This window comes from Dermacentor andersoni, chromosome 3 (assembly GCF_023375885.2).
Source record: "Dermacentor andersoni chromosome 3, qqDerAnde1_hic_scaffold, whole genome shotgun sequence".
NCBI lineage: Eukaryota > Metazoa > Arthropoda > Arachnida > Ixodida > Ixodidae > Dermacentor > Dermacentor andersoni.
The window spans coordinates 230,173,218-230,198,146 of NC_092816.1; the positions used below are offsets into that span (position 1 = coordinate 230,173,218).

The 24,929-nt window shown below is 49.3% G+C and overlaps 1 protein-coding gene across 4 annotated transcripts in view; it reads right to left on the reverse strand.

Annotated features, from left to right (window-relative positions):
* LOC126536545 (2-Hydroxyacid oxidase 1-like) overlaps window positions 1-24,929 on the reverse strand; it is a 258,247-nt gene that overhangs the window by 114,827 nt on the left and 118,491 nt on the right. For all 4 annotated transcript variants that reach the window (XM_055072769.2, XM_050183569.3, XM_050183562.3 and 1 more), the window contains exons 5-6: window positions 15,339-15,430; window positions 14,561-14,719 (exon numbers count right to left, since the gene is read on the reverse strand). In XM_055072769.2, the coding sequence (XP_054928744.1) occupies window positions 14,561-14,719; window positions 15,339-15,430 (251 nt within the window). The remainder of the gene's footprint in view (window positions 1-14,560; window positions 14,720-15,338; window positions 15,431-24,929) is intronic.

Below are 24,929 nucleotides of genomic sequence, written 5' to 3' on the forward strand. Positions count from 1 at the left end.
GTCCTCTTCGAGGGCATGAAAGTGCCTATGTCATGTGCGGCGTCAGCTGCCTGCGCTGCACGCTCTACAAACGCCAAACCGAGGTGTGCTGCGCGTGTGGCGGCTTGGAACGTCCTGTGGACGTCTGCCCCAAGTCCACCAATAAAAATTGCCGGCGCTGCGGAATAACTGAATATGGACCCTACGATATGGGTACTAGGGGGACGCTACAAGGCGCTGTACTTTCTCCGCAGCTATTTAACCTTGCGATGGTGCATCTCCCGGCCCACCTAAACGGTATTGCAGGTATGCGGTACGCGCTGTATGCCGACGATATCACCATCTGGGCCACAGAGGGAAACACAGGGCATATGGAGGAAAACCTGCCATCAGCCACCCACGTAGCGGATTGCTATGCAGAGCGCTGTGGACTCCAGTGTGCACCAAACAAATCAGACTTGGTGCGCCTTAGACCAACACCTAAGGACACTACACAAGTACGTCTCCCTTTGGCTTGTGGTCCCATACATGGGGCCAAGGAGCTCCGAATTCTCGGACTCTTTATCGACAATCAAAGAAGAGACGACACAACACTAGAAAAGCTCCGCAAGGTAGGGGACCAATTAGGCCGAATGGTGCGGCGTGTCTCCAACAAGAGAGGGGAATTACGAAGCGGGGACGCTGTGCGGCTAGCTCATGCTTTCGTAAGCAGCCGAATTCTATATTTGGTCCCCTATCTCCATCTGCCGAAACATGATGAAGCCAAACTCGAGGTCATCCTCCGAAAAGTAATGAAGAGGGCCCTTGACCTCCCTGTCGCAACTTCGAACTCGAGACTTCTCGCTTTGGGAGTAGTGAACACCTTTCAGGAGCTCAAGCAAGCCCACCTTAAGCCAATACACACGTCTAGCTCAGACAAAGTAGGGACGGCATTTATGGACCGGGTCCACTTGAAACACAGCTTTCCTATTCAAGAGCGGGTCCGAGTGTCCGAACTCTGGAGACGCGTCATTAGAGTTCGACCCCTCCCCATAAAGACGAACAGGGAAGACCACAGTGGTCTTCGCCAGGCGAGGGCGGACGCTTTGCAACGCCACTATGGCAACAAATGCGGAGTCTTCTACGTGGATGTGGCCGGTTCATGCCGCGGGGGATGGTATACGGCAGTGGTCATCCACGAGGAAAAGCAAGTAGATGGGCACACTTTCAAAGCCTCGGGCTCAGCACATGCAGAAGAAGTATCTATTGCCCTAGCTGCCACTGACCCCCGGTCTCAATATATCATAACCGACTCGCACCAGGCTTGTCGAAATTATGAAGCTGGTAGGGTCACCCCACTAGCGGAACGAATATTGGAGAAAATTGATCCCACACCCCATTACGCAGTTTGCACTCCGAGCCACCAGGGCTTAGCAGGGAATCAAGCCGCGAACATGGCGGCCCGAGCACTCATCTAGCGGGCGTCCCTGTTAGACCATGAGTACCTGGAATCCGAAGGCAGCTATCTTGTTACAATCAAAGATGATGTTACGGGAAGGAAGAAGTGTTCGTCTATTTACAGGTGGCTTTTAATAGCTGAGCCAACAAGCGTAGAGCATCGACACTGCTAAGCACTTCCTCGTCGTCTCCAAGACCACCATCAGCGTCGTCTTCTTTCCACATTACCGACTGTGACATCACCCCCGTCGGAAAAAGCACCTGATTGGTGCGGCTCATCGGTCTGAGAAAGGTACGGTTTGAGACGGCTGACGTGGATGTTGTCAGAGAGAGGTGAAGGCACCGTGGCACTCAGCGGAGACACTTCAATGTGACAGGTGTCACCTGGCGAAGGATGCGGTAAGGGCCATAGTATCGCGGGAGGAATTTCTCGGAAAGACCAACATGCCGAGCTGGATACCAAAGTAGCACAAGAGCACCTGGTTCGTAGTTCACGTCGTGATGGCGCTGGTCGTAACGGTACTTCTGGCGTGTCTGTGACGCAGAAAGACGAAGGCGGGCAATCTGGCGTGCTTGGGTCGCTGTGGCTATTACATCCCGAGTGTACCCTGTCGGCGAGTCGAGTGTGGTCGAAAGGAGAGTCTCGAAAGGCAAAGTCGGCTCACGGCCGAAGAGGAGATAGAAGGGTGAATAGCCAGCTGTGTCGTGGCGCGAGGAATTGTAGGCGAACGTGACAAATGGTAGAGCAATGTCCCAGTCGCGATGATCGGAGGAAACATACATTGCTAGCATGTCAGTTATTGTGCGGTTCAGGCGTTCGGTAAGACCGTTAGTTTGAGGATGGTAAGCGGTAGCAAGTTTTTGTTTAGTAGAACATGATCGAGTAGGTCGTCGATGACTTTGGCAAGAAAGTATCTGCCGCGATCGGTGAGAAGTTGACGAGGTGCACCATGGTGCAAGATAACGTCTTGAAGCAAGAAATCAGCAACGTCTGTAGCGCAGCTGGTCGGTAGGGCTCTAGTAATGGCATAGCGAGTTGTATAGTCCGTAGCGACGGCAATCCACCTATTTCCGTCCTTGGATATAGGGAATGGTCCGAGGAGATCAAGGCCAACGCGAAAGAAAGGGTCGGCCGGTATATCCAAAGGCTGCAGCAGTCCTGCAGGAGGCACAGCTGGTCTTTTTCGGCGTTGACACGACTCACACGCGGCAACATAGCGCCGGACGGAGCGGAGCGGTTGAGACGGGGCCAGAAAAACCGTCGCCGAATTCGGTCATAGGTGCGCGTGACGCCAAGGTGTCCAGCAGTGGGAACGTCGTGCAGTTGCTGCAGTACAATCTGTTGCAGATGAGACGGAATGACGGTTAGGAGCTCGGGCCCGTCGGGGTGCATGTTGCGGCGATACAGGATGCCATTTTGTAGTACGAACATGTGAAGGGATGGGTCAGACGGAGCAGGGAGCAGGCGTTCGATAATGGGGTGTAACGACTCATCGCGCCGTTGTTCAGCGCCAATGTCTTGCAAGGCTGAGAGCGAAAGAACGCAGTTCGGTGTGACATCCCCTAAACCGTCCGGTACATCGACGGGATGACGAGACAGGCAGTCGGCGTCCTGATGCCGACGACCCGACTTGTAGACCACAGTGTATGTGTATTCTTGCAGCCGTAGGGCCCAGCGACCGAGGCGTCCGGTGGGATCCTTGAGGGAGAAAAGCCAACAAAGGGCGTGGTGGTCGGTTGTAACTGTAAATGGTCGACCATATATGTAGGGTCGGAACTTGCCCACCGCCCAAATGAGGGCGAGGCACTCGCGCTCAGTAATCGAGTAATTGAGCTCGGCGGGAGAGAGGAGGCGACTGGCGTAGGCGATGACGCGGTCGTGCCCACATTGGCGTTGAGCTAAAACTGCACCGATGCCGTAGCCACTGGCGTCAGTGCGGATTTCTGTCGGAGCGGAGGGGTCAAAATGGGCGAGAACAAGAGGTGTGGTAAGCAGCGTGATGAGCTGCGAGAAAGCAGACGCTTGTTCAGAGCCCCAACAGAAAGGAACGTCTTTCTTCAGGAGCTCAGTAAGGGGACGGGCAACATGGGCGAAATTTTCCACAAACCTGCGGAAGTAAGAGCAAAGGCCCATAAAGCTGCGAATATCTTTGGCACAAGTTGGTACGGGGAAATTCTGCACAGCATGAATTTTAGCGGGGTCGGGGCGAATGCCTGACGAATCGACGAGGTGTCCGAGCATGGTTATTTGGCGGTGACCGAAGTGGCACTTGAATGAGTTGAGCTCCAAGCCGGCGGTGCGAAAAACAGAAAGAACAGATGAAAGTCTTTCAAGATGAGTCGCAAAAGTTGAAGAGAATACGATGACGTCATCCAAGTAGCACAAACAGATGGACCATTTCAAACCACGCAAGAACATGTCCATAATCCGTTCAAAGGCCGCCGGGGCATTGCACAAGCCAAATGGCATTACTCGGAACTGACATAGGCCGTCTGGTGTGACGAATGCGGTCTTTTCACGGTCCATTTCATCCACGGCAATTTGCCAATATCCAGAGCGGTCTATAGAAGAAAAATAAGTGGCATCGTGGAGACAATCCAGAGCATCGTCAATGCGGGGAAGTGGATATACATCTTTCTTGGTGATCGTGTTTAGATGACGATAGTCAACGCAGAATCGCCAGCTGTTATCCTTCTTTTGACGAGAACAACAGGGGACGCCCACGGGCTGGAAGAGTGTTCAATAATCCCTTTGGCAAGCATCTTGTCAACCTCGCTCTGGATAACTTGTCGCTCAGAGGGCGACACCCGGTATGGGCGTCTGCGAACAGGTGCTGCATCGCCGGTATTTATCCGATGCGTCACGACCGTAGTTTGACGCAAAGGGCGATTGTTCAGATTGAAAATGTCGGAGTAGGACCCGAGGAGGCCACGGAGCTGTGCGGCTTGTTGGGTTGAGAGGTCCGGTGCAATCATCTTTGTAAAGTCGTCGGTCGGGACTGATGCAGAAGGCGCAGAATGAGCAGTGGTCGAAGACGGCGCAACAGATGGAGCAGAAATGTGGCACTCGTGCGTTGGTGACAACGTGGCAAGAGACATGCCTCAAGGGGCTACTTGCGGGCACTGTCCGAAATTTAGGATCGGAAGACATGTCTGATTGTCTGCAACAGAAACGATGGGGTGTGGGAACGAGACATTGTGAGAAAGCAGGACTGACGTCGCGGGAGTAAGGGCATAGTCTCCGTCAGGTACAGGTGGGCTGGCTAAAACAGGGATTAAGGTTGCTGCAAGAGATGGCAGGCGTATAAAATCCGCGGAACAAAGCTGAGCTGGAGCTTGAGCAGGAAGGCCAATGGGAACAGGTAGGGGTAGGTCAAGTTGTACAACACCGGCGGAACAGTCAATCAGAGCAGAATGGGCGGACAAAAAGTCGAGTCCGAGGATCACATTGTGAGGGCAACGTTCAAGCACACTAAACAAAACGGACCTGTGGCGACCGGCGACACTGACACGAGCAGTACACATTCCAAGACAGCCGGAGTTGCACCATCGACGACCTGGAGCAGTCAAGTCGGAGCACGAGTAAGTACTTTTTTCAAGCGCGTTCGAAGCTCCGCACTCATGATGGAAATTTGGGCTCCAGTGTCGATGAGTGCTGTAACGGGCAAACCATCCACGTCCACGTACAGAAGGTTCCGATTAGTAGGCAGGGTCGGCAGAGGAATTTCAGGCCGGTGTTCTAGAGCAGCGTCACCTCCAGGAGCTGCCCCAGTTAGTTTCCCGTCGGAGAGCGGCGACGGTAAGCTGGGGATGGAGAGCGACGCAGCTGGGGCGAACGGGAGCTGCGACTATGTGGTGATGGCGATCGGCTGGTCGCGGTGGCTCGAGCGTTGTCAGGTGCGTCTTCAACCTCGGTGGAGAGTGATGGCGGGCGAGGATTCAGCGGGGAGCGGCGGTAGGCGGGAAAGCTTGGTCGGGAGTGGGCTGGCCAGGAACTTCGACAGTGGCGAGAGATGTGGCCCACACGTCCACAGTAAAAGCAGATGGGTCTATCGTCATGGGTGCGCCATTCGGCCGGGTTGCGATAGCTCGGATATGTACCGTATTGGCTCCGGTGAACAGGGGCAGAGGCAGCACACGAAACAAAGTCAGGACGACTGGCGGAGCAGACGGATGGAAGACCTACATTGGCAAGTTCTTGGCGAATGACCGACTGAATGAGGGACACAAGCGGCCGGGAATCGTCAAAGCACTGCGTGACTGGCGTGGAAGGAGACGCTGCTTCGATTTCTCGCTGAACGATACGTACGACGTTCTCGCAGGAGGTGGACTCACGCGGTGGACAAATGTCTTCGCACGTCGACGAAGCTGCGGTATTAGGTAGACGAGTAAACTGTCGAACTATGCGGCGATTCTTCGCGTCTTCAAAGCGGCGACATTCGCTAATGATCTCATTGACCGTTGTGATGTTCTTATAAACGAGCAGGTTAAACGCGTCGTCCGCGATGCCCTTTAGGACGTGGCGACCTTGTCTGCCTCTGCCATATTGTTATCTACTTTGCGGCAAAGAGCGAGGACGTCCTGGATATACACCACGTAAGATTCAGCGGACGTCTGTACACGGGTCCCAAGGTCCTTCTTCGCAGCACGTTGGCGGCCGACGGGTTTGCCGAACAAATCTCTCAGCTTCTGTTTACACTGGTCCCAACTCGTAATCTCTTCTTAATGTGTTTCGAACCAGACCCGTGCTGTTTTCTTGAGATAGAATATTATATTGGCCAGCATAAGCGTGTTATCCCACCTTTTGTGTGCTCTGACCCTTTCATAATTCTGTAACCAGTCATCGACGTCAACGTTGTCAATCCCGGAAAACATGCCGGGGTCGCGAGGCTGGGCCAGGATGACCGTCGGTGGCGACGACGGGGCCGCGGTTGAACTCTCTCCTTCGGATGACATGGCGGCCAGGTTACGTCCGCTGCGGAGCTCCGTCTTGCTCAAGTGATTACCCCGCACGTCCACCAATGATGTTACGGGAAGGAAGAAGCGTTCGTCTATTTACAGGTGGCTTTTAATAGCTGAGCCAACAAGCCTAGAGCATCGACACTGCTAAACACTTCCTCGTCGTCTCCAAGACCACCATCAGCGTCGTCTTTTTTCCACATTACCGACTCTGACAATATCACGACCTTTTACAAAAATAGGCATTGCCAATGCCCAACTCCTGCAAAAGGGCTTGGCAAGGCTAATGAACGCATCTTGATCCGACTTTGTGTTCACAAACACTTTATGGCCCCCGGCAATCTTGAAAACATTTCGATTGTTTCTTCACTGGCAGGTGCCAATACTGTGGGAAAATGGCTGACACCTACCACATGGTTTGGGCTTGTCAGCTAAATTCAGCTCTTTCCCTCAACCCTAACCCAACCCGAGAGGAGTGGGAGGCGACGCTGCTCGGTTGCTCGGACTTTCAGGCCCAGAAGGCCTGGGTGCACAGGGCTAAGCTGGCGGCTCGTACCAATGGGGTCCCTTAAAGGCTCCACCTCTCTTTTTATTTTCAAGAAAGGCTTTCAAGCAAGCAAGCTGCGGACTAACCTCCCCACCCTATGACCACGAGTGTTCGCCGAAGTTCGCCCTCTGCGGAGGCCCGAATCTTAAGGTGGACAAATCGTGTAAGCAGCGGTTTCAAGTCCCATACGTCGTACGCAGACGCCGACGGCGCCGCATGCGCACCAAGAACAAGCGCAAGCAGCAACAGCTGGCTAAGGAGAACCGGCTACGTGACTCCAGCGCGGCGGGAGACCCCAGGAGGGAGTGCTCCGTTACGCCAACTGGTCGACAACGCAGCCTCTCCAGAGGGTGTTCTCGTTCCCGAGGGCGCTCTACCTCCCGGGTTTCGATCCAGGAAACGCTAACCTGGGCCGATCTTGTCAAGCCGAAGCAGATGACGCCGGCTCCAAAAGTAACGCAGGTAGCATTTCGCAGCCGGAGCATAAACTGGATCCCAGAGTCGCTCAAGTCATGCAAGAGAACGGTAGACTCAAAGCAGAAATGGAGCAGATGAGTGCCGACTTTGAGTCGCTCCGTAAGTCTTACCCCTCGCAAACCGAGAAGTAACAGGTACCCCCATCAAGGGAGCCACAGGCGCGCTCGGATAAACGTAGGGCCACGCTACAAGAAGGGGACGCTGACTCTATAGAGACCCAGTCCAATAACAAAGTCTTAGAAAGCATGCAGCGGGCAATCCAGCAGCTCGCTGAAAGCGTGACTGCCCACCTTTTTAAAAGGATGGCGTCTCTGGAAAATGCACAGGCCGCGTTAACTACGGCTAGACAGCCTTCGAGAGAGCCCCGTCGGTCACCGTCCGCAAGCGCCGTCAATGGCCAGTCCAAGGCAATCACCATGGCGGTCAATTCCAATAAGCTGGTTGCGTGGCAGTGGTTGAACTGTGCCAGTTTCCAACGGCGCAAAGCCCCGCTACAGCAACTCGTTTCGGCGACAGTCAAACCGCATATAATTCTGCTACAAGAAACTCTCGATGACGCGCCCACCTTGCCGGGATACCGGGTCGAATCGATACGGGAGGAGGGAAAGTGGGGCTTAGCTACCTTGGTCGCACGGAAGTGCTCCTTTCAAGTACACAAATTACCACTTGGAAAAACCAGGGCGGAGATCATTATGGTCGAAATTATCCCTAACAATTGGCTTAAGAGGAGTGCCTTCACTTTAAACATATACAGCTCGCCGTCGAGTCAACGGCAGGCATTCGCCACGATCATGACAAAGGCGGTGGCCCTGACCAAGGGGACCCCATAGTGACAGCAGGTGACTTCAATGCACCACACAATACACCCGCCAATCCACCAAGGGCAATCTCCTTGTCGAGGCAGTTTCCGACTACTCACTGGAACTGATTCATCAACATCATCATCATCAGCAGCAGCAGCAGCAGCAGCCTGGCCACGCCTACTGCAGGGCAAAAGCCTCTCCCATACTTCTCCAACTAACCCGGCCATGTGCTAATTGTGGCCATGTTGTTTTGCAAACTTCTTAATCTCGTCCGCCCACCAAACTTTCTGCCGCCCCTTGCTACACTTCCCTTGTCTTGGAAACCAGTCGGTAACTCGTAATCACCATCGGTTACCTTGCCTCCTCATTACATGCTCTGCCCATGGAAATTTCTTTTTCTTGATTTCAACTAAAGTGTCACTAACTGGCGTTTGTTGCCTCACGCAATCTGTTCTCTTATCCTTTAACGTTACACCCATCATTCTTCTTTCCATACCTCGTTGCGTCGTCCTCAATTTAAGTAGAACTCTTTTCGTAGGTCTCCAGGTTTCTGCCCCGTAGGTGAGTACTGGTAAGACACAATTGTTATACACTTTTCTCTGGAGGGATAAAGACAACCTGCTGTTCATGATCTGAGAATGCCTGCCAAACGCACCCCAGCGCATTCTTATTCTTCTGATTACTTCAGTCTCATGATTCGGATCCGCGGTCACTACCTGTCCTAAGTAGATGTATTCCCGTACCACTTCCAGTGCCTCGCTACCTATCGTAAACTGCTGTTCTCTTCTGGACTGTTTGATAGTGGGAATATGGTCTATTGTTGAGTAACCTTCACGAAATCCTGCCTGTTCCTTTGGTTGACAGAAGGTGTTCCTGATTATATTTGACTTTGTACGCAACAGACAGTAAGCTGATCGGTCTATAATTTTTCAAGTCCTTGACGTAACCTTTCTTATGGATTAAGTTTGTGTTGGCGTTGTTCGAAGATTCCCGGACGCTTGAGGTCATGAGGCATTGTGTATACAGGGTGACGAATTTTCCTTGAACAATCTGCCCACCATCCTTCAACAAATCTGCTGTTACCTGAACCTTCCCAGCTGCCTTCCCCCTTTGCATTGCTCCCAAGGTTTTCTTTACTTCTTCCGGCGTTACTTGTGGGATGTCAAATTCATTTAGACAATTCCCTCTTCTATTATCGTCGTGGGTACCACTGGTACTGTTTAAATCTCTACAGAACTCCTCAGCGACTTGAACTATTTTATCTATATTAGTAATGATATTGTTGGCTTTGTCTCATCACTAATTAGACCTGTTTTAGAGTATGCTTCGGTAGTGAGGTCGCCTTATCGCACAAAGGATATTTCCAAATTAGAATCCATTCAGAAAAAAGGTATTAGATTCATTTATGGCCGTTACGACCGTATGTTTTCACCGTCATCCCACGCACACGCTTTATCACTGGACCCGTTGTCGTTCCGTCACACGTGTGACCACCTAATCCTGCTGCACAAAATCGTACACGGATCGACTGACATAGAAGCGCCTATCTCGCTAACCACACCTACTGCGCGAGTAACCCGACGTACTCACCCATTAAACATGGATGCCTTCGTTCCAAAAATAGATCACTACAAGTTTTCTTTTTTTCCACACACTGTTGAATTATGGAATAACTTAGACGGTTCTCTGTGTTCATTGCCGAATAATCAATTTCAGGAAGAACTGCCTAACCTTGTTGGTTGACATGTTGTGTTCATAAGTTATGTAACCCACCTCTGCCTTGTCTCTAAATGAGATAGCAGTATTTGTAAATAAAATTAAATAACGCATACATCTGATTCTTGCCTATTCGCAGTTTCTTCTTCACTGCTTTTAGGCTTCTTCCCTTCCTGAGAGCATATTCAATTCTATCCATATTATACTTCCTTATGTCAGCTATCTTATGCATGCTGAACAGCATAGAAAGTTCTGCCAGTTCTATTCTAGCTGTAAGGTTAGAGGCTTTCATACATTGGCGTTTCTTAATCAGATCTTTCCTCTCCTGCGATACCTTACTCTTATACTGTCTAACGAAGTTACCACCGACTTCTATTGCACACTCCTTAGTGATGCCCATAAGATGTCGTTCATTGCTTCAACACTAAGGTCCTTTTTCTGAGTTAAGGCCGACTACCTGTTCTATAGCTTGATCCGGAATTTCTGTATTTTCCCTTTTACTGTCAACTGATTGATCGGCTTTCTATGTACCTCTTTCTTCCGTTCCCTTCTCAAGTCTAGTTTGATTTGAAATCTTACCATCCTATGGTCACTGAAGCGCACCTTGCCGAGCCCGTCCACATCTTGTATGATGCCAATTGATTACGGATCCTTAATACCTGATGCAAAACACCACTCCGGACCTGGCGTTTGTCAGGAATGCCCCCGGAGCAGGATGGCAAAATTTGGAAAGGAACCTGGGTAAGGACTACTTCACTGTGGAGATTACCTTAATAATTAGCACTGCCGCTACCAGGGAACTAGAAGTAACGGACTGGGATGCCTTCCGGAAAATGCGGAAGGCGGACCAGACCGACTACGATAATCTCGATAGTCTGTTCACAAGACTACAGAAGGACGTACAAGCTGCGACCAAGGTGGTTAACACTCACCTAAAGGTAGATCGGATGGACGCGCGCCTTGCGCACCTCCTTGAAGCCAAAAACTCCATCCTGACCCACTGGAGAGCGCAGACTCCACTGCCGACTTCGCAAGAAAATTGCAGAGCTCATTCGCGCCATAGAAAGTCATTCCATTGAGCTGTCCAAACAACAATGGAACGAAGTGTTCTTCGGTTGATTGGCATATGAGAGCGTAGGAAAATGAAACTTGCTCGAACACTTACTCGAGGATTCGCAAAGCAAAAGCAATCAGAGAATAGCCACTGATCGCGTAGTTCATAATAATAAAAAAAACGGCGGGTGTATTCGAACACGTCCTCCTACAAGAGTTGACCGAAAAGTATTTCCCGCTGGGCCCCACCGGTGAGGGAGCTTATCCTCGTTATCGGGGGGGGGGGGGGGCGCAGTGGGGTAGCTCGACGCTCCCTTCACGGAATCCGAAATCTGAGAGGTGCTCCAAACGCTCAACGGTCGCTCTGCACCGGGCCCGGATGGCATCTCCCATAAGCTCCTCCGCAACTTGGACGAAAACTCAGTTGCGCTGCTCACCGACGAAGTCAACAGAATCTGGGAAACGAGCCTCGTCCACAATTCCTGGAAGACAGCCTCAGTGGTGCTCATCCCAAAACTAGGCGAACCTCTTGCGCCGGAGAACATGCGGCCTACCTCGCTCACGTCCTGCGTGGCTAAGGTGGCCAAACATGCCATTCACAACCGTATTTCTATGCACATAGAAACTAATGAAAATTAGAAAACATAGAAAGTCCCTTACAACATGGTCGGCTTTCGGCCGGCACTCTCCACGCAGGACGTCATGCTACTTATAAAGAGGCAAATCGTTGATGACGATACTAGAGACACTCGGGAAATCCTTGCTCTAGACTTGTCCAAGGCCTTTGATAACATCTCGCACCGGTTCGCGCTAGACGCCATCTCGGACCTAGGCCTGGGGCCACAATTCCATGCGTACGTTAGCTACTTCCTCAGATATCGCACGGCCATTGTCGAAATAGGGCAAATCAAATCCAAGGAATTCACATTCGGAGCGAGAGGCACCCCGCAAGGGGCGGTTATCTCTCCCTTACTCTTTAACGTTGTCAACAAGGGCCTCTCGGACAGACTAGCCACAGTAAGAGGATCGGGTCACGCCCTCTACGCGGATGATAATACCATGTGGTGCATGGGAGGGTCTGACGCTGCAGGTGAGAGTGCGCTCCTAGAGGCGCTCGACATCACAAAATGCTTCTTACTAGACCAAGTCCAAAATTCTATTGTATAGGCCCACCCGACGGGAGTTAGGTGCTCCACACACTTAGATCTAGTTCCCACAGCCCTTTATACGAGGGACGGACAACAAATCCACAAAGTGGATACCATCAGGGTACTCGGACTCTTGCCGGGACCTCTCGGGGGCAACTCACAGACTATAGCCTGCATTACCTCCAAGAGGGAGAATATGCTTCGGTTAATCCCCAGGGTCTGGATCAGCAGGGGGATTTAAGTGAGAGTAATCTCGTCAGACTCTACCACGCGTTTCTTTTGAGCCACGTTAACTCTGTAGCCTCCGAGTTGCGCTGGTCTAAACGGGATGAGTCCAAAATCGACGCCCTCATGCGCAAAAGCATCAAGCGCGTGCTTGGTTTATCCCTCACTACCAGCGCCGCGCGTCTAATGCAACTAGGCATGTACAACACCATGTATGAGGTGATTTAGGCGCTAGCGAGTGGAGCGGGGAGACGCATTCTCGAATCCGTTGGATGCGGTGACCAGGAAATCACGGAGTGCAACGTGACCCTATTACCCATGGTCCGAGATACGTTCAAGGTAGATCCCTGGCCACGCAACGTCCACCCTCAATACAAAGTAGGGCGCCGGGTATCCCGGGCTCGTTCCCTATTAAAAGTTGCTGCGGCCACTCCGAATCTTGCATGTTTCGTTGCCGCCCAGTACGGGCGCTCTAATCACTATGCCGTAGTTTCGGTTGACTCCAATGGCACTCTCATTAACTCAGCAACCATGCGGAAGGTTTCTGCAACAGTAGCCGAGCAGGTTGCTATAGCTATAGCACTGAACGACCCTCTACGTCCCAACAGCTTCACAGACTCCAGGTCTGCAGCCCGAGCGTTCTCCTCCAGCTCGATCTCAAAGTAGGCGGTGGCCATCTCGGCACCGAGGGGCTGCTGGTTTTCATATCATCAAATGGTTCCCGGTCCATATGGGAATCAATGTTCACTCTGAGGCTGTCAACGCCAATGACTGTGAGGTTGTTAACACCCATGACTGTGCGCGAGGTCTTACGCAACGCGGTGGTTCCGGTGGGCTCACGGGCGGCGATTTAGCCCTGCACAGGGATTCGCTTCTCACCTTCCATGAAATCTTGTCGCATTATCAACTTACTCGGCGGGCATTTCCGCTACCACATTGTAAACTCACTAGATCACAATCGTCAGTCTTTGGAATGCTCCCAACGGGGTCGTTCCCCTGCAGGGGCCAATTCAGTCACTTCGCGCCTAATGTAGAACCCCACTGTCCAGACTGTGGGGAGGCGTACTGATCTTTATCCCATATGCTCTGGCAATGCCCTGCGTTACGCAGCTCATCGCTTACCACCCTAACAGACTGGGAGGTAGCCCTTAAGAGCGGCGACCTCTCAGAGCAACTACGGGCTGTCCAGAGGGCCTGCGTCAGGGCGGAGGACCACGATCTTCCAACCCCGACGTGGGTGCGGCCCGCGACGGCTACGGGGACACCCTGAAAATGGAGGTACCCTAACGCCCGGTTCATCAGGACCATAAATAAAGTTCTTTGTCTGTCTGTCTGTCTCCTCCGCTTTCCGTCTGATGCACTCGAGCGATTCATCGCCCGCTGCGCTCCGCGTTCGATCTTTCATCCTTCGCTGTGCTCGTTCTCTCGGTTACGCCGTCGCTCGCCACACGAACGGGCGCTTAAGAGCTGCGCTGTAAAACACGCGTGTACGTGCCCTTCCGTCGCACTTCAATCGCGCCCTGCAGAAACCGCTCCATATTGTTCGAGTTTTAGATAAGATAATCTCCCGCACGTCGAATTAAAGTACAATGATGCACTAATTTGCATAACGTTGACCTGGTGTCATGACGAAAAAAATCGTGGGTTTTATGTGACTAAACCGTAATTTGATTATGAGGCAGGCGATGGGCGGGCCCACAGAATAATTTAGAGCACGTGTGCTTCTTTAACTTGCACCCAGTGCACGGGCGTGTTTGCATTTCGCTCCCATCGAAATGTAGCCGCCGTGGTCGGGATTCGATCACGTGCACTCGGCAGCGCAATGCCGAAGCCACCACGCCACCACGGCGGGACTCGTTCACTAAAAATCTACTTGATCTGATGGCCGCTGTCAGGCGTAATTATGTGCTCGGGTATCGTAACTCTCAGGTTATGCCTCCGCGAAGGGAAAGTAAAATAACTCGTATTACAGCGCGGGGCTAGTAATTCGCTGGGCGGAAGATCTAAATAAAACAGAAAAACAATACTGGTGACAGAGGACTTTAAACTAATTATTCATTAATACTGTTAGAAAAGTTTTCCAGCCCACAAGGGTAAATTGTGACAACCACTGAAAGCGAGTACTTTCTATCTGAACTAAAGTTTTGCCTTGCACACATTGCATTCTGTGGTAATTGCAGACTTGCAATTCGGCTGTCTGCATTCACACGAGTCACCTTGTAGGCAAGACCCCAAAGAACAGGCCTGCCGATGAACACGGCCCGGGCACCCAGGCACAGCGCTTTGGCCACGTCGGTGCCGCAGCGCACGCCGCCGTCCAGGTACACCTCGCATCGACCCGCCACCGAACGCACCACTTCCGGCAGGCACTCAATCTGCGCGAGAAACATTTCAAAGGGGAAATTTGTTTACCAAATTAAAACTTGAGTGGTATATTGAAGATCCTTGCGCAGGTGTTAGAGCCGCAAAGAATGCGCAATAATTTTGTCGACTTTGCGCGCCACGACCGTGATCCATTGCTTTGATATCTTTAGCGCATGAGGATAGGTGGGGTTCCTCCACTTGTTGGCATGATCGGCCTCGCAGGCACCAGCCTGACGGCCCACTGGCACTCTGACGGGCACTACCCTTCCCCTCAGCTCCTATCTCGCCTTCTGCCAACATTTCACAGTGCCGCTGGAACCCATCAAACATTTTATATGCAAAACAAACGCTATCTCAGCATACTTTTGGAGGAACCTTAGCGGAAAATAAACCTTATATATTGTTGAACTAAAGATACACCGCAAAAATAAATAACTAAATAAATAAATAAATAAAAACTATAACGTCAGTTGACTTTGCGTATGCCGGAGTTGTTTATAAGTAAAAATTTGTTTTCGAGAAAGACACTAAATTTGTGCCACATAGTTTAGAAAAAAAGCCTCAGAATATTGTTTCCGCCTGAAGAAAGTCAACTAAAAAGCGGCCACACGCATACAGATAACGACGCACCGTTGATGGTTCTCCGTCCATCTGCCGGGCACCGTGATTGGACACCAATATGGCGGCTGCGCCGTGATTCACAGCTTCGACGGCGTCGTCACCTACGAACATCGGTAGTCGGAGAGAAGGAGTTTGATGAGGAGTTCTTGCGGTACGTGATCCACTGACTCATTGATGTGAAGCGCTCTTTGTGGTTCTCGATAGTTTATGGTGTTCTCTCATACATTATGATAGGAAATTTCGCGGCACGTCATCAGGGCTTACAACTCATCTACAGCGCAGCAATTACACTTTTTTTTAACTCGAAGCATTCTTTGCATGGTACCGTGAACTTTGCGAAAGGAGCCTGTCCCTCTCTGTTTAGGGCATCTTCAATTAAAGAAAATATGTCCGACGCCGGGATTTCAACCTTGGCCACCTGGGGTAATCACCATGTGCTCTGCCCATCTGGCAACGGATGAATCTTAAAGCGAATAGCTGTCTGCGGCTCTCTCATCTGTTTTTTGGTCACCGACTGGAATTTCTTCGACGACGGGGCGCTTCGAACACTTGAATTGGCCAGGCGTGAGCCCTCTATGAGCTCTGTAAAATTAAGATAATCGCTATTGGCGACTCGCTTCAAGCCATCAGCTACTCCACGGCATGGACTAAACCACCGTAGTGGCGCAGTGGATATGCCTGGCTAAGCACGAGATTGCTGGATCCCGGCTTTGGAAGGCGCATTTCGATGGGGCTGAAATACACGCGCCGCGGAGGCCTGTACACCTTGCAATGCGTGCACGTTCAGGAACCCCGGCTGATTAAGACTATTGAATAGTTCCCTCCTACGGCTTGTTTCATAACAAAGTCGTGTTTTGGCACGTAGAACCCCAGAATTTAGTGTTGAACTTGACGTCGACATGAAACTCGATGCCCTACCTAAAATTTTTGGACCTATGGATAGCAGCAGCACCGCGAAGTGCAGATTGCAAATGTTCTAGCGTAGGACGCAATCATCAACTCCTCCTGTGTCGGCCTCAGTATCGCGCACCTTATGTTGAAGATCGGCTTACACTACAGGAAAATGCTAGACATCAATCTAAAGAGGAGTGAGCACCTGAAAAGGGAAAGCCAGGCATTACGTTGAAGCATTGCTGCTAACCGCCAGTCTGTTTCCAGCCGTTGGCCCACTCCTGCATCTGTCATAGACGAACGTCGACTTGCTGGTTCTTGCCGACAGGACAGCCCTCACCATACTGTGCTTCATTGAAGAGTTTACGCTAACAAAGTTTCTACATGGCGGACAATTAGCATACTTCAAGTGAAATGTCTTCCTTTTGATCATTCAGCAACATCCCCGTAGATGTCACAATTTTCGAGGAAGGACAGCGAAATGAACGAATGTTTCAGAGCGAAGCTCTTAGATGCCCGTTCTGGCGTTGAGCGTCGATGTCGGCGTCCCTCGTCACCGAACTAACTAGCATAGCGAAGCGTGGAAGAGTGAACGCGGAGCGCAGTGGGGGATGGAAGAGAGCGCGAAGACGAAAGTGGGTGCAGTGGAACCATGAGGCGGAAAACGGAGGAGGAGGGTATGTCGACAGCAGTGGCGTAGCCAGAAATTTCGTTCGGGGGGGGGGGGGGGGGGGGAGGCTCACGTTGGAGCTCGGCCTCCTCACCGAATTTGCCGAGGGATAAAATACATGAATAATAACTGCATTTACACTGCCACAGAAACTGCAAACAAATTCTTGGATGCTACGCACTGTCAAGACAAGTAAAATATGTATTTCTTCATAAAAGAATATATTCTTATGTCCCAAGAATTGTGCCAGAAATAACGGATATCTATGCTTCCATATTCTTTCTCTGTTTAATAAGAAAGAAAATATCACACGAACTTTAGAACTATATCAGTGCGAACCCAGCAAAGCAGTGCATACCGCTTATATTATAAATGTAAAGGCCGTGAAATGAACAAGTTGAAGTCAAATACTTCAATGAAACTTTGTCATTCAAGAACCTTGTTTACATTTTTGTACATATGCAACGGCCAGGGACAAATCTCAGTGACGCTGTCCTTCGTTCCAATGTACTGCGCAGGAGCAGCTGTCACCGGTCGTGTATTGTAATTGCACCGAAATTGTAGTCGCAACACAGATCACATATAAGAAGCAGCACTTCTGCAAAATATACATTAGAAATACAAAGTACAATGAAACACACAAATGCGAAGATAAAGCTTGATAAAAAGCAATAAAGTGTCTCTGGAAACAAAGTTCACTGCATGTATCCACAAAACCTCGCAACAAGATATTTAAATATACGTATTAGTATCCAATAAATCTACGCATCTAAGCAAAAGACGCTGTATACAGGGTGTATCAGCTAACTTTAGCCAGAGTTTAAAATTATGCCGATGCACTCTAAGACGACGCGACCACTGCAAATGCATGTTGCTCACTTTTGTATGTAGTGTGTCACGCTATTGTTTTGTATTTTGCTTCATTAAATTTTTAGTCAAGATTAACAAACCAACTTCTGAAGTTAAGAAGCTAGGAAAAAAATTCGAATTAGAAGATCGCACAGTGGTTTTCAAAACGGCCGAATAAACAGCTTCTGTCTTTCTATATATCTATTAAGTATTAGTGTATTTCAGCTTATTGATGATGCCTGCGAAATACCAAACACCAAGTGACATACCCGCTTGCACGTTGTGATTGCACTGCTCCCCAATCTTCCGCGCACAAACAGCCATAGACGCGCTGCCGCTTAAATAACGACAGGACAACTTCGTAATAATAATAATAATAATAATAATAATAATAATAATAATAATAATAATACTTTATTGATGACTTGAGAATCATACAGTGGAAGAATCGGGCCTGCCAAAGCCGCAGTGGGCTTGAACGGCAGTGCCTGGCAGACAGCGACAGAGCCATCAGTAACACGTTATTAGACAACAGTGAGAAGAAAAAAAACACACACACACATATGACAGGCTTCCCATCACGCATTAATGTGTCTAAGAGCCTTTCTAAGACCATATTTCGTTTTCACATCTTGTATGCTTTGAGGAAGTAAATTAAACATTGCTGGGACATAATAGTTACGGAGTCTTCGACCATATCTCGTCTTACAGCGGGGTGTAAAGTAAGGATTCTTTGGTCTCAGGGAACGAACAGGCACATAAGGAATTTTATACTGACTTATCCAAAAATGCTTTAAGATAACAGTTTCTAGCAGCAAAGAATTGAAATCAGGTAAAGACAAAGTTTTGAACACATCAGATTTGGGGGAGACATCATAAGCAACATGCTTCAGAATGCCACGAAGGACGGAGTTGACCCGGTTTACCAAATGTTGAGCGCCATGACCATATGTAGATATCCAATACCGGATTACACTGTAGCATAAGGCATGTACTACAAGCTTTCGGACAGACAATGGCATGTAAAATTTTATATTATACAAAACACAAGACACTGCGCGAAGTTTTTGACAAATATATGCGAAATGAGAGTTCCAGGATAAATCACTGTCAAAAAAGACACCAAGGTATTTAATTGAACAAGCGTATTGCACAGGGGCACACGAACAGGGATTGCAATGTGATGTGTGAAAATATAATGGGGACGATAGGGTAACTTGCTTGACAGGGTTGTGAAAACAGATTAGTTGAGTTTTGGACGCACTGATATGGACTACATTATTCTGAAACAAGTCCATAACTTTTGTTGTTGCCATTTGTAAAGAAGAGATGGCGTCAGTGTAACTTCGAGCGTGTGAAACAAGGACAGTGTCATCAGCATACTGATATAATTTGACGTTCACAACCTTAGATAAATCGTTAAAATATAAATTAAATAATAACAGACTTAAAATTGAACCTTGGGGAACGCCAGCTTTAATTTCGGTCAGGTTGCTACGAAATTTTCCAATAGACACAAGTTGGTGCCTATGAGATAGGAAGTTTTTCAGAAGCCGCAAAAACGCACCCCGAAAGCCTAGCAAAGAAAGTTTGGTTAGCCGTATACTATGGCTGACGCTGTCAAACGCTTTGCGGACGTCTAGAAACAGTGCACAAGCAATCTGATTGTGTTCAAACGCAGAGTTTAGTGTATCGGAAAACTCTTCAAGCAGCAACTGCGTACCCCGATTCGGCACAAAACCATACTGGCTAGGAGATAACATGCCATGATTGCTTAAGAAGCTGCTCATTGTCTTGAGCAGATGTTTTTCTAATATCTGCCCAATGCATGAAAGGATTGAAATAGGCCGGTAGTTTTCGATATTGTTGCGTGGGCAACTTGTAAAAATTGGAATGACCAGCGCATTTTTCAGATTATCAGGAATCATAGCAGTGGTAATAATATTGTTTAAAATGAGTAGTAGCACATCTGTTATTGCTTCGAAAGTTCTGCGTAGCTCTAATATTGAAATACCATCAATTCCTGGAGACTTATTTGGTTTTAGACTGAAAAGGATTGATTTGAGGTCATGTTCCGAAAACATGGGAAGAAGGGCGGATTCTGAAATACTAGTTTGCAATGTGGAAATATCTGGATGAGGTCTCGCTACACCAGACACTTTTGAAAAAAAAAGAGTTAACATCATTAGCGGTGGCAGTACCATTTAAAGAAAAACGAGACATCAGATCAACATGGCGATTAGCGTTTACCTCACCACCTCTAAGATTGTTAATTAGGGACCATGTTTTCCGGCTGTCACAACGAGCGTTCGTGAATTTTGCTCGTAAGTTATTACGTTTTGCTAGACGTATCATAGCATTGACGTTATTTCGAAACTCTTTGAACCGAAGCCGCAAAGCAGTACAATTAGGACTTCTCTTTGTTTGAACCCATAACAAGTCTTTTGCTTGTATCGCCGCGAGTATTTCTGTCGACATCCATTTTTGGTCCAATTTACGTTGTTTGATTTTACAGACCCGTGTAGCTGCAAGCCAGAAATCGGTGAACATTGCTACAAAGTTGTCATAGGCGTCGCCTGGAGGAACAGTCATCAAAAAGTTATGCCAGTCCTGATTCATTACAAATTTTTCGAAAGCCAAGGGGTCAATAATTGAGATTTGTTTGACTTCGTTTGGAGCGACCAAGTTGGTAGTGTCATCTGTTAGAGAGCAGCAGACCATGTAATGATCAGCAAGTTTCGTTGTAATAACGGCAGATTTGACACTTAAGTTATGTGCCACGTGTACTTATTGACACGTGTACTTATATTTAACGGGCGACAACGTTTCGCCGCCTAACAAATGTTATCGCACAGCGCGGGACGCGTCTGCATGTATCCGAAGTTTCTGGAAAGTTATCGATGCTTCTATCCGCTGTCTGTTGTCGCCGAACCTTGCGTTATCTGATTTCATCGCGTGACTCGAATGTTGTAGAACTTTGTGCAAGGCATGCGGGTCCCAACGATTAGTGTGGAACCTTCGATGACTGCTGTATAAAAGCCGACGCACTTGACCCGCTGATCAGATTTTCGACGATCGCCGACCGTGTTCGCCGCTATCGTTGTGCTATAAGTGTAGCCTGTTTTTGTGGCCACAGGTTCGCCCAATAAAAGTTAGTTTTGTTTTTCACAGTATTTGCTACTGTGTTCTTCAACGTCACCACCACGTGACAATATGATCTATGCAAGATGTGACAAGATGACCAGCAAGGAATTCTTCGCGTGTAGGTTCACAGATTGTGTTTTGCAAGCCTCATTTGGAAATGACGTCCAAATAATTCCCAACTGTCGTTGCTGAAGGACGTAGGCGTTGGCTGCGCAATTTACGCCAGCGATGTGGTCCCCTCACGAAAGTTTCTTATAGCGTTAAGCAGACACAGCGGTTATCGTTTGTGCTGCCAGAAGTACCAGGTCCGTCATTTCGCGATAGCTGTAAGCCAATTGAACATCCCTAAATAAAAAAATCAGTTTTCATAAGGCTGAAAATGGTAGAATAAGAGTATCCTAACTGACCAGACACAGTCTGTCACTGAATTTTCGTTTATGTTTCATACGCTTTCACAGAAAGCGCTCGAAGAGGTCACCTTCTACAGCGATAAAACACTGGGATCTTCTGAGAAAGCTTGCTGTTGCTGCCTTGAGCACCGTCGGTGAAATGCTGTGGCAGTCTTCAGTTATATTCTCCTGTAAGACTTCTGGAGTCGTCGTTTCCGTCGTGTATACGTGATCCTTAATATTTCCTCACAAGAAAAAGTCAAGAGGGTTAAATTATGGGGTTTTAAGTGCCAAGCCCACTTTCTGATTATGAGGCACGCCATAGTGGAGGACTCCGGAAATTTCGACCACCTGGCGATTTTTAACATGCACCTAAACCTAAGTACACGGGTGTTTTCGTATTTCGCCCCCATTGAAATGCGGCCGCCGTGGCCGGGATTCGATCCCGCGACCTGGTGCTCAGCAGTCCAACACGAAAAGTCAAGAGGGTTGAGGTGGAGTGACCTTGCAGGCCACAGGACAGGCCCGTTTATCCCTGTTCATTGCCCTGAGAAGGTAACATCAAGCCATGCTCGTGCTTGACTGCAGCTGTGGGCTGGGGGCACGTCGTGCTGATACCAGATTGCGTCAAGCTGGGCTAGTGGCATATTGCAGTAGAAGTCTTCAACCGGGTCTTTGAGGAACTCACTCTTGCCGGTCAGGGTTTTGTTCAAAAACACTGGGCCAATGATTTTGCTATCATATATTCCGCACCAAACGTTAAAATACCACTGATGTTGGTGGCGGGATATTTCTAGCCAGTGGGGATTTTGCTCACTCAAATAGTGTGCGTTGTGGATATTTACTTGGCAATTTCGGGAAAAGTTCGCTTCGTCAGTCGAGAAATCTTGGTGAGAAAGTCAGAATACTGCTCTTCCTGAATCAAAATCCAATTTGCAAAGTAGAGTCCCTTTTGGAGATCCCTTGACTCCAGGCATTGATGCAACTGCAGGTGATGAGGGTGCAGTCCAGCTGTTTTCAAAATCATCCAGGCAGTTGAGCTGGACACACCGAGCTGTGCACTCACGCTGCGCGTGCTAGCGTGTGGATTAGCCGCCATGCAAGACAATACGTTGGAGCGAACCTCATTATTTATGAGTGAAGCTCTCTGCCTCTTTCTTGTGAAGCTGCCGGCTTGCTTCAGCGACGCGTAGGTGTTAAATATCGCGATCGAGCTCGGTCGCGTACCCGGGTGCCAGCTTCGAAATATTCTTGCAGCCTGCCGTCCCTGTCCGCCTTCAGCTCCTCGGACAAGGATCAAAGAAAAGGGTATCACGAAATTGCTCGCGCTTTAACAGCAGATGCACGATAGTTTGTTTATCGCTGTCTGGGACTACCAACTACCACTACCACCACGTCCGTCAGTCGCTTTACGCAGCGCAAGTGATAACGGTTGCTACTTAAATCAAATAGCCAACGCTTGCGTCATTGCCCAGTCGCGTTTTAAGCAGCAGCGCACCTATGGCTGTTTGTGCGCAGAACGCTTGGAAGCAGTGCAATCACGAAGCGCAAACGGGCAGGTCACGTTGTGTTCTTTTGTATTTCGCGGGCATCCTCAGTAAACTGAGAAACACTAATACTTAATAGATAAAGACAGAAACTGCTTATTCGGACGTTTTGCAAACCGCTTTGCAACTTTCTAATTGGATTTTTTTTTCCTAGCTCCGTTGCTTGAAAAGTTAGTCAATTAATCTTCACTAATTATCTAATTAAACAAAGTTCAGAAATAGCCCAATCAGTATGGTCGGACGAGCTATGCTTTGCCAACATGTCTGTTAGGGTGCGATTCAGACGCTCCGTGAGACCATTAGTCTGTGGATGGTAAGACGTAGTCAGCTTGTGCTTGGTTGAGCAGGACTGCAAGATGGCGATGACTAGAAAGAAATGTCCGACCACGGTCAGGGAGCAGTTGGTGTGGAGCACCATGCTGCAGAATCACGTCGCGTAAAAGAAACTGGGCGACATCTGTGGCGCAGGTTGTTGAATGTGCTCTGGTGATGGCGTAGCGCGTGGCGTAATCTGTCGCCACAGTGGCCCATTTGTTGCCAGATGTGGATCGAGGGAAAGGGCCATGTAAGTCCAAGCCAACGCGAAAGAACGGCTGCGAAGGAATTTCGAGGGGTTGAAGGCATCCGGCAGGGAGCGTCGATGGTGTTTTTCGGCGCTGGCATTTGTCACACGCCGCAATGTATTTCGGGACGGAGCGCGCAAGGCCTGGCCGAAAGAAGCGCCGGCGAATCCGGTCGTAGGTGCGGGAGACGCCAAAGTGACCTGCCATTGGTAAATCGTAAAGTTCTTGAAGAACAGCTGACCGGAGGTGCTTGGGAATGACAAGGAGTAGGGCAGGACCGTCGGGGCGTACATCGTGGCGGTATAATACACCATCCCGGAGAACAAACAGATGAAGGGACGAATGAGAAGGCGAACATCCCAAGCCATTAACGATGGCGCGCAAGGTGGCATCGTGGCGTAGCTCGTCGGCAACGTGTAGCAGCTGAGAAATGGAGAAAACGCAAGCGTCGGTATCGGGGACATGGTCGGGGGGTGGTTCGTTCACTGGATAGCGTGATAAACAGTCTGCGTATCGATGTATTCGGCCCGACTTATACACTACTGCAGAGGAATATTCTTGCAGCCACAGAGCCCAGCGACCAAGCCGGCCGGTAGGATCCTTGAGTGACGAAATTCAGCAGAGTGCGTGGTGGTCCGTGATTACAGAGAAGTGCATGTCATACAAGTACGGGCGGAATTCGAAAACCGCTCAGACGAGAGCCAGGCATTCACAATCTGTAATCGAATAGTTGCGCTCTGTTTTTGTGAGGAGGCGGCTAGCGTAGGCGGTAACACGTTCTTGACCATGTTGGCGCTGGGTTAAGACGGCTCCGATACCGTCACCACTGGCATCGGTACGCACCTCTGTAGGAGAGGACGGGTCAAAGTGGGCCAGTATAGGTGGCGTGGTGAGAATGTTGCTGAGGTGGGCAAAAGCGGCACTGAGAGCGGGGCCCCACGTAAACGGCACGTCCTTCTTCAGAAGAGTAGTAAGTGATCGGGCATTCGCTGCGAAGTCTTTAACGAAGCGTCGGAACTAGAAGCAGAGCCCTAGAAAACTTCGGACGTCTTTGGTAGACTGACAACATGAATTTTCTGAGTCTGATTGATTACCAGAAGCGCCAATGATGTGGCCCAGCACAGTAACCTGCCGACGACGGAAGAAACATTTCGATGAATTTAATTGGAGCCCAGCCTCCGGAAGACTTGAAGAACAGCTGATAAACGCTCAAGGTGTGTCTCAAATGTAGGCGAAAATACGAGAACGTCGTCGAGGTAGCAAAGGCATGTTGGCGGTTTGAACCTTTGAAGCAGAGTCCATCATACGTTGGAACGTTGCTGGGGCGTTGCATAGACCGAATGGCATAACTTTGAATTGTTATAGACCATCAGGGGTGACGAACGCAGTCTTCTCTAGGTTTTTTTTATCGACAGAAATTTGTCAATAACCAGACCGAAGGTCTATTGATGAAAATCAGTTGGCACCGTGCAGACAATCGAGGGCGTCGCCAATGCGAGGCAAGGGTAGATGAATGAATGAATGAATTAGTTAATAAATAAATTAAT